Raw genomic sequence first — 10,025 nt, 5'->3', positions numbered from 1 at the left:
GTCTGGCGTGACAACCAGATTCCCCGTCTTGTCCTGCAAGGGCCCCAGATCTCCTGGGGCCTTCTTTCTACTCCCTATGTATTTAAAAAAGGACTTCTTGTTGTCCTTAATCCGGCAAGCCAGCCCCTGTTCCATCTCTGCCTTGGCCTTCCTAACCATCCCCCTACATCCCCGAGCAACTGCAGAATAGTCCTCCTTAGTGATGACCCCTCCTTTCCACTGGGAGTAAGCCTCCTTTTTAGCAAGAAGACATTCCCGGACGTTTTTAGTGAGCCATGGAGGCTTATACGGCCTACACTTAAACATGTGGATAAGAATTACTTTGTATAACCACTAAAATTTTACAGAGGTTTACATTCCCTACTAAATCAGGAAATATGTTAATTGGTCTTATTACTTCAAATTATATTATTTTCACTTCAGTGACTGATGTGTGTTTTGTTGGGTTTTTTAGCAGCTGAATCCTTACAAGCAAGTTGTACTCTTTCTTTTTCTCTCTAGGTAAAGTCAAGTGTTAACTTTTAGTTCTGTGGCTCTTGAGTTAATACTCCCTAAATAAGGTTGAAAAGCAGGATATATACTAGAATGATGTAATTCTAAAAGCTCAGGCTTTATGACTTTTTCAGACAGAAATAAATGCTGTGTTCTGAAGCTGTTCTGAAAATGGGATGCAAGATTTCTGTATTTTGTTTAACATTTTCTTTTTCACTTTTTATCATTTGAGTAGCAGGTCATCTTGTGGACTGTTTTGGCATTGGTTTCAGAACTATTGAGCAAATCTTGCATCCGCATATATGTTTTTGCTTTTCCTAGTCCAGCTAAACAACATATTGTTCAAAAGAATGCCTTTCTAAGATGGGTATAAAATATACGCATGTTGGTATTAATATTTCAGCTTTATTTAACAGTAAATTTTGGCTCTATAAACATTACATTCAGTATTTGAGTGAGACATGAATATATTGTTACCATCATATTTTTAAAGGGTACAATTATTTTTATCATACCAGTCGAAGTGTATGGAGAGTACACAATCTTCTGATTTGTAATGAAATGTGTTCTTAACCTGCTTTTATAGTTGCCCATCAAGTTGAAAGCCCAGGAAATGTATACAGATGAAATTTTTGTAAACATCAATAGAATTCATCAGACACAAACCCTGTCCAAATAAGGTGCGTTCTTTTGGAGACGAGGTGACCTCAAGAGTCACAGAATGATTTTACTGATTCTCCCTGTATTTTTTTCCCCTCTACTTTTTAGAGAGCTTCATCCAAAGTGTGCTCTCAACATCAGTTCTAGGGAGAGTAATTTAAAATAATTATATGATTTCTTCTCTTTCAAGAGAGCTGAATGTGCTTCCTCTTATGAAGATAGGATTCGTAAGTTTAGTTCAAGGTGAATTGCTTATGTTTATTATACAGTGAGTTCTTTCTACTGGATTGGCTCCAAGCACATTAAAATTGGTGTTTGGTTATAACTTCACTAACTTTTGAGATCTGTGTATACAGGAAAATTTTTACTGACCTCAAAACCCTCTTAAGTACTTTATCACATTGGAGAGGGAGTGTGGTGGAAATAACTCCTTTCTACATTTGATCCATGGTGAAGACCTAGTGAGCTGAATCAGGGTATTGATTTTTCTTCTACTTTTATTTTCTAAAAACTTGTTTTTGTTTTAAGAGGATGGAGCAGTTGCATCCCCAGATATAGGAGATATGTCTCCTGAAGGACCACAGCCTCCCATGATCCTCTTACAGCAGCTTCTTACGGCTGCTACGCAGCCATCACCTGTGAAAGCAATATTTGACAAACAAGAGCTTGAGGTAAAAGCCATGTTTTTTCTTGCTAAAAGTTTTTATTGATTTCTCTCTCAAGTTCCTATTAAAGTTTTTAAAAACTAAGCATTTAAACTACAAATGTTCTGTAAATGAAACCAAACAGTTTATTGATATACAGTATAAGAGAATTGCTTGTTTTACATAGATTTCAGTGTTTTAATTATTTTTATTTTAGGCTGCTGCTCTGGCGGTATGCCAGTATCTAGCTGTAGAGTCCACGCATCCTTCAACTCCAGTTTTTGAAGACTGTAGCTCCAGCGAAGCCACCACACCAGTCACAGTGCAGCATATCCGACCTGCAAAAGTGAAGAAACGCAAGCAGTCCCCCATTCCACCCCTCCCTATTGTTGTTCAGCTTATGGAAATGGGATTTCCTAGGAAAAACATTGAATTTGCACTGAAGTCTTTGTCAGGAACATCTGGAAGTGCTTCTGGATTACCAGGTACATTTATATAGGTACATTAATAATGGCATGGGAGGAAGAGAAGCCGTTAGCAGGTTAACATGGCATTTAAAGTATTTCTCCTTATACCAACTAAACATACTGCCAGATAAGCTTTTTACTAACTGCTTGGCTTATGATTCTCTATGCTAGGAGTGGAAGCCTTGGTAGGCTGGTTGTTGGATCACCCTGATGTTCAGATTACTGATCTCTCTGATGCGGACACGGTGTCTGATGAATATTCAGATGAGGAAATAGTAGAAGAGGTGGAAGAAGCTGAAGCTGCCTGTCCTGTGGTTAGTATTTAGAGTTATTCAAATGTGTTGGGTTTTTTTAAATGTTACATCAACTCTACATTGTATGTTTATAATTCTCTCTTACACCTTTGCCCTACCAAATTTATAGTTCTGTGTCCCCACCAATCTGTTCATCAACGGGTTTACAGTTTGGGAGATCTATCTATATAGCATAGGATCTATCCAGTGTCATTGTGTGTCTGTCCCCACCCCACTCTCTTTTCCCATCTCCAGAACTGTAGTGGAAACCATGATTACTAGCCAAATGCTTGTCATAGATTATCCCTCCGGACTTTTGTGGCAGCATATCTTGTGGGTGCACAGGCATTTCGGAGCATAGCATAGCGTACTCCTCTAGAACAAACTGCAAAATAATCATGTTAGCCTGTCTTACAAGCTAGATGGGCTCTGAATAAACTATAAACTCAGACAGTTGAATTCTTGGTTTATTTTCCTGCTGTGCTTTGGAAAATGAAAGCATAATATTTTGGCTACTGAAAGCATGACTGAAATATCAATGAATATATGGCAAAAAGGCATGGGTGAATTTACTACATTCTTTTTCTTTATACATGTTTTTAGTTGTCGAGGCCATAACATGGTTTATCAGTCTGTCAGGCATAACAATTCTGAATGTGAATTGCATATTTTTAAATAGTTTTCAGGAGGTGTTACTTTTAAGTGGTTATTACTAAATAACAGTAGAAAAGGAATTGTGGCATTATTCCTTGTTTTCTCAGATTCCTACTCTAAGGTCTGTTGGCATCTGAAGTGACTTCAGAATTTGGTACTCTTGCCTTTTAATATGTCAATTACATGAAATTGAGCTTAACCACAACAGCTTTAGGTGAACTGTTACAAAAATTGGAGTGCAATATAGCCCTCTGATTCTTCATAAGAAGAACTTGCAGGGAAATGGAAAAAGTAGCTAATGCAATAAAGTTGACAAAGTGGCTATCAATGAAGAATCCTCATTATTTTCCCTTCTTTGTAGCCATCAATTTTTTTGTAATATTTACCTTTCAGCCTGCTTCAGGATTCCTGAAAACTTTTCAGTTGCCAGGTTGGCTGCTGTTTTGGGGCAGCTAAGTCATAGATAGTCTTAGGTGCAGCATATTGTGAATGTTAGCCCTTTAGTTAGTTGAATTAGTGAGGGTTTTTCTGTTTCAACATGCAGTTTTTTTGTTTTATTTGCTTTTTTTTTCCTTTTACTGTTTTCCCTGTTACAGATATGTTTTGTTTTCTTTTTCTTTGTTTTTTACAGGCTAGTGGTGCTGTTGTGACAGAAAGTCAGACTTACAAGAAACGAGCTGATTTCTTAAGTAATGATGATTATGCAGTGTATGTGAGAGAAAATGTTCAGGTAAATGTGGTATGGAAAGCCATATAAAAGTTACCTTGGTTTTGGCATGTGCTTATCTCCAGGCTAATGGAATCTTATGGTCCTATTTTTTTACCTAGGTGGGGATGATGGTTAGATGCTGCCGGACTTATGAGGAAGTTTGTGAAGGAGATGTAGGTAAAGTTATTAAATTGGATCGAGATGGACTACATGACCTCAATGTGCAGTGTGATTGGCAACAAAAAGGTGGCACTTACTGGGTCAGATACATCCATGTAGAGCTTATAGGTGAGCTGAATATTTATCGCTTTGTAATAACGATTAATATCTATGCCTAAGGAGACTGTAAGCTGTGAAAAATTAATGCATCTTTTATTGATGCTTTTAGGATTTCCACCACAGAATTCTACTTCTCATATTAAGATTGGTGACAAAGTGCGTGTGAAAACCTCAGTTACTACACCCAAATACAAATGGGGCTCAGTTACTCATAGGAGTGTTGGGGTTGTGAAAGGTAACGTAGCTTCATCTGTGGAAAAAATCAAGTTTTAAACCACATGAATATTATCTTTTATAAGGAGATGGCAGTAGCTCATTTTGCCATGATCAAAGAATAGAAATATGTCTGTTGCCCATGGCGAGCTTGGGGTACAGATATTCTTTTTGTTAATACATTAAGTTGCTCAGAGCAAATTATACTCAGTAGAACTGGTATATGATGCTGCTTGGGGATATTTAGAAATCTGTATAATTTCCTCCAGATTCTTCATTTATATTTTATAGCTTGGTGCTCCAAAAGTGTTTCTTTTTAAGCAAAACTTTTTTTCAATTTTTAAGAAAAGGTTGAAAATAGGGACGGTAATACATTTATAATATCTGCCTAGAAGAGTGGATGGTGATATGGGCCACATACAGATATTCAGTTTCTTCTGGAGAGAGTAGCTACTCTCCTAGGAGAAACTGAGTTTTTACAAAGGTTCAGAATTTTTCTCCGTGAGCAAAAATTCCCCAGACAGTGTGTTCATTGGGCTGGACTCTGTGGGTCCCTGTAGTTGCGCTGCGGGGCTGCTCTGCTGCCCTGTAATTACAGCACGTTGGAGCAGACTCAGTCGAGTCTGCTGGAGTGTGGTAATTACTGCGCAATGGCCAGCCTCTGCATTTCATGCATTAGCATCCCCATACTTCAAAATGGAGGCGGGGGTGCTTGTACTAAAGCTTGTTGAACATTTGTTGAAGCTGTGCCCTGCTGCCATCTTTCATTGGGCCAATTGAAGGAACCCAGAGAGCATGCTGAGATGTGTGCACAGGATCTCCTGGCTGTGCAGCCCCAGCACTGGAAGCTCTCTGCTCTTCAGAGGCTCAGAATTTGAATGTCTGTTCAGGCATCTCTCTATACATTTTTTGACCAGGAGAACAAACCTGGGAGAATTCTTCCAGGTCATTTGAATATGTATATGCAGCCATGGGTGGTAAAAATGGTCAACAGAAAGAATGAACTTCTCGAAAGTGGTAAATTATGAATGATACTGCTTTTCTTTCCTGATGCTCTTTGAGAAGCTCATAACATTTCAGTGTTGTTCAAGTTTGTGTGAATATTATGAAAAATAACCCAAATACCTTGAAAAATCGGTCGTGAAGGAACTAAGATAACTCATTGCAGTAAGTAAATAAGTAGAAAATGAGCAAAACATCACATGATTATAATTTCTGTGACTAGGCTAATTTCTAAAAGTAAAGATCATTTTGGGTAGCTGACAATAGGCAACTCCAAATTCATTTTTTGAGTTAATTACAAGATAGTGTTCTTTTCCTGCATGTTTTGTTACAGCTTTTAGTGCCAATGGAAAAGATGTTATTGTAGACTTTCCTCAGCAGTCTCATTGGACAGGCTTATTGTCTGAAATGGAATTGGTCCCCAGCATTCATCCTGGAGTCACGTAAGTTATAACTGTAATTTTTCTAGATATTCTGTGAAACACTTTGCATGTAGCCTTATTATTATGGCTAATGAAATATCTTGGTATAGCAGAGAATTGTATATTTTCTTCCTTAAGGTGAAAAGGGAGAAGAGGGAAACTTCATTCATTAATGCTGTTTGAATGAATTGTCCTGAGAATCCATTAACAAACGGATTTACAAATGTATCTTGTAATCAACCAGACTGTCTTTGTGTTTAAATCAGGTGTGATGGCTGTCAGATGTTTCCTATCAATGGGCCTAGGTTCAAATGCAGAAACTGTGACGACTTTGATTTTTGTGAAACCTGTTTTAAAACCAGGAAACATAACACTCGGCATACTTTTGGCAGAATAAATGAACCAGGTGTGCTTTTCAAAACTTTAATTCTTTTACATTAAATTATAGCACAGTACTTTCTCTAAATTACATATTTAGATCTATTATTAGATTAAGGGCTTTAACATCAGAACCAGCTTAGTAGGCAATAACTTGTTTGGTAAACTTTAGGAGTTTATAGCTTGATTTTTGTGCTGTGCTGAATCTCAATATATACTTCCTGAAGGTTATTTGGGCCCCTGACAGATGTAACATTTATGCCATGCTTAATGTGTTAATTGTGTCATCTACATGTCACATGTTCAGCTAATTTATGGTGCCATAAAATGGCAAACTACCTATGAAGTTGTTCCATCTATTGAACATATGGCATGCTCCTTCCTCATTCCCATGCTGTGACAGTCAGATGGGGAAATCCAAAATCTGGGTAGGGGGAATTGGTAAGGTCAAGGACATAAGCATTACAGCCCTGGAGGTTGTGCTGCCAAGGCCTGAGGCTTCCAACTTGATGGTGCAGTTGGAGCCCTTGCAATCCTGGGCTCCACATAGGCAGGCAAGTTGAAAAAGCATGATTGGGGTCTGATGTGTAATCCCTAAAATTGCTTGTCCAACACAGCAAGAGGTGTGATTGTTGGGTTCTGAGATCAAATCCCATTGCACCATTTAAGTCTGCCAAGCATGGCATGATAGTATTTGATAAGATCAGAGTAAAATTTTTATGTTGAACATATTTCATGTGTTAAATTATTTATAAAATAGTGCCAAGTAACTCCATGCTATATCAGAAGTAAGTTTGCAACTAAATCGTATCATTTTATTTCTCACTCTAATTTTGCTGGCTATATTGCAGTGTAGATGCATGTGAATCATTTCATGTCAGCAGGTGAAGATAATGCACCCAGAATTTCTGTATTTTTGTTGCTTCTTGTATAAGAGCAGCATGCCTGTTCATCCTTGTTTGCTCTTTAATAGGATTGCCTGGCAGTCACTCAGGGTAGTTCATTCCCCTGGATATTGGGAGATTTATCAGAAATGTGACAAGCAGGGACACCCCTTCCCAGGAAGTTTATCAGAATTTTTTTTTTGAGGCAGAAATAGGAGCACATGGAATTTCCATGTTCCTTTTTGTTTCTGTTATAACTAACACTGGCAATGAGTTGTTTCCCCACCCTTTACGTTTTCATCTAAACTTAATCTTATTTTGCTGTTTTCTTCTTCTACCAACTTCTAAAATGCTTCAGGCGCTCAGGTCAGATCTTACAGTGCTAGCTGAAAGTTATAAGAGTACATTAAATTAGATTTTTGTCTTCCTTCAAAAAGAATAACTTTCCAAAGTGTTATGTTTAATCAGGAGTCTCCCATTAGTCTTTTTAAGATGTCAGTTTAAAAATCACATCCTTGTGGGAAGTTTTTACCTTTTCAGTATTGGGTGTGACATTTAATATATTTCAGCTGCAGTAGCTACGACTGTAATGACTGACCTGATCTATAGGTGAGGTGCCTTCTGTGCAAGTTTTTCATAAACACCAGTAGACTGGGAGTGGGGGGAAAAAAATCTGACTACTGCAAAAAGAGACATGAGCACCTGCAAACAGGTGTAAAGGCAAAACATGCTTTTCAGTTGCTTTGTTTTTTTTGCATTTGAAGTAGTGCCTTTTCTAATGGGTGTAACATTGTGTAAAGCCCCGTGCCTTGTTTCTAGCTGTATTCTGACGTCACCCCCCTCCCCGCCGTTTTGAAAGTACATATGTGAAGCCTTTATAATTTGAACATTTGCTGCAATGGAATAGCTTATAATAGTGTTTTAAACTAAATAGGTCAGTCTCCAGTATTTTGTGGGCGTTCTGGAAAACAGTTGAAAAGACGTCATAGCAGTCAACGTGGAATGCTATTGGATGACTGGTCACGAATAGTTAAGAATTTGAATGTGTCATCATCCGTGAATCAGGCCTCACGTCTGATTGATGGTAGTGAGCAGTGTTGGCAGTCTTCTGGTTCACAAGGGAAGGTAAGTTTTTGATCCATGCTTTTGAATATCTTGCTGTGGTACCTCTTTCCTTTCCCCTTTGAAAGGATGAAAATTCATTTTGAAACTTGTGTATACTTGTCTATCATGTCCATGTTACAAATAAAATTAATTGAATTATCTAGATGTATTTCAGTATAAACGTGCTAAATTTTAAGTTGTATTAAGATTAATTTCCCTCCTTCTTATCTGTAACTTTTATGGCTTCTTAAGAACTAGTAGTAACAAAGCTGTTAAGAGCTTAAATTGACAGATCATCAGACAACAAAATAAAAATTTTATTGCATGTGACCATCTGTCCTTTTAGCATTGGATTCGTTTGGAGATTTTCCCAGATGTTCTTGTCCACCGACTGAAGATGGTAGTGGACCCTGCAGATAGCAGCTACATGCCCTCTTTGGTGGTTGTTTCAGGTACGTGAATTTACTGTGCTAATAAGAGAAAAAAAATATAAAATAACATGCACACTTTTGATGGAGTGTCCAGATAATATGGTGATATATTTTATAACAGTATGTGGTTGATAAGTGTCCTTTTTTAAAATTTCGTCACTCTTTTATTCTTTAGGTGGAAGTTCTTTAAATAACCTCATTGAGTTAAAGACAATTAATATTAACCCTGCAGACACCACGGTGCCTCTTCTCAGTGATTGTACCGAGGTAGGTAAAAGTTGGAGTAGAGACTAATGGTCATGTATGCAGACTGGAAAAACCTGGCTGTAAGGCCTTCTCTACATATTACAGGCATTGTACAATTAACTAGATAATTGTGCGGTTACCTGGAGACCAGCTACATGTACAAAGTAGCTATCATACAAACAAACAAAAATTCCAACCAGATACAAAGTTAGACTTTAAAAATGTGTACTAGCTTTATAGCTGGTTGCTACTGAGCTTTATTTTGGACATGTAGCAGGGTCTACCATGTGGCTGGGAGCCCTGTCAACTGACGGGGTTCTCAGGTGCAGGGGTGCACCATGCCCAGTGAGAAACCCTCAAGTCCTAGGGATTGCGGCAGCCATGATCCCCAGGGACTGGAGGTTTCACACAACCAAGCCCTAGGGATCATAGCTGCTGGAACCCCATCCTGAGGGTGCGGGGAACCCTTGGGGACAGAGGATTGTGGCAATCCTGTGGCCTTAAGTGTTTCCTGTACCCTTGGGTTGTGCGGAGATTACCCCTGCAGTAATCCTCTACCCTCGTGGGTGTGTGGGGCTCTTAGCCATAGGAGTCTGCTTCTTCCTGGTGCAAGGGAGCCTGGAATTGTTCTTCCCTGAACTGGCAATAAGGCTCGATGGGATCTAATACGCAATCCTATAATTGTGCTTCCTGCCATGCATGTGTGGATTATGCACAGTTGTATGGATTATGAATTAGATCCTATTGTGCCTTTACCTGCATGTGTAGAGGGGGTCTAAGAAGTGTCCCTTTCTGTAGTTATTACATTTATATTTGACTTTTCATATGTGATGTATCCAGTCATTGTAAGCCCTCGGTCTTGGGAAACCAGGGAGATTGAGCCTTTGTTGGGTTACTGGATACCACCACAGCATTTTGCGGTATCTGGTAACCCGGGTACTGATTTGTATCCAGTACTCGGGATGTATCCAATACTTTGGTACCTAGTATGGATTTTGGTATTATGGTAGTCTATATCTACAATGATTAGTCCTGCTGCTGACCTAAGTTTAAGTGATTCAAAGAGTAAATGTTGCTGAGTTAGTTTTACCAGGCAGTAATGACCGCAATGCAATTGGGTTTGACATCCATTTAGAAGGGGAGGCAA

General features: G+C 38.6%; 1 protein-coding gene across 3 annotated transcripts in view; it reads left to right on the top strand.

The window, feature by feature from the left end:
- HERC2 (HECT and RLD domain containing E3 ubiquitin protein ligase 2) overlaps positions 1–10,025 on the top strand; it is a 217,422-nt gene that overhangs the window by 143,454 nt on the left and 63,943 nt on the right. For 2 of the 3 annotated variants that reach the window (XM_019524227.1, XM_019524226.1), the window contains exons 45-55: positions 1,681–1,823; positions 2,014–2,281; positions 2,435–2,577; positions 3,842–3,940; positions 4,039–4,207; positions 4,308–4,433; positions 5,748–5,856; positions 6,102–6,241; positions 8,032–8,222; positions 8,548–8,653; positions 8,808–8,899. In XM_019524227.1, the coding sequence (XP_019379772.1) occupies positions 1,681–1,823; positions 2,014–2,281; positions 2,435–2,577; positions 3,842–3,940; positions 4,039–4,207; positions 4,308–4,433; positions 5,748–5,856; positions 6,102–6,241; positions 8,032–8,222; positions 8,548–8,653; positions 8,808–8,899 (1,586 nt within the window). The remainder of the gene's footprint in view (positions 1–1,680; positions 1,824–2,013; positions 2,282–2,434; positions 2,578–3,841; positions 3,941–4,038; positions 4,208–4,307; positions 4,434–5,747; positions 5,857–6,101; positions 6,242–8,031; positions 8,223–8,547; positions 8,654–8,807; positions 8,900–10,025) is intronic. The other variant, XM_019524228.1, reaches the window with a different exon arrangement.

The sequence above is a fragment of the Gavialis gangeticus genome, unplaced genomic scaffold, assembly GCF_001723915.1.
Source record: "Gavialis gangeticus isolate Ggan-Ray unplaced genomic scaffold, GavGan_comp1, whole genome shotgun sequence".
Taxonomy (NCBI): Eukaryota; Metazoa; Chordata; order Crocodylia; family Gavialidae; genus Gavialis; species Gavialis gangeticus.
The sequence above is the reverse complement of the archived record's forward strand: the minus strand, read 5'-3'. Positions and strand labels throughout refer to the sequence as shown.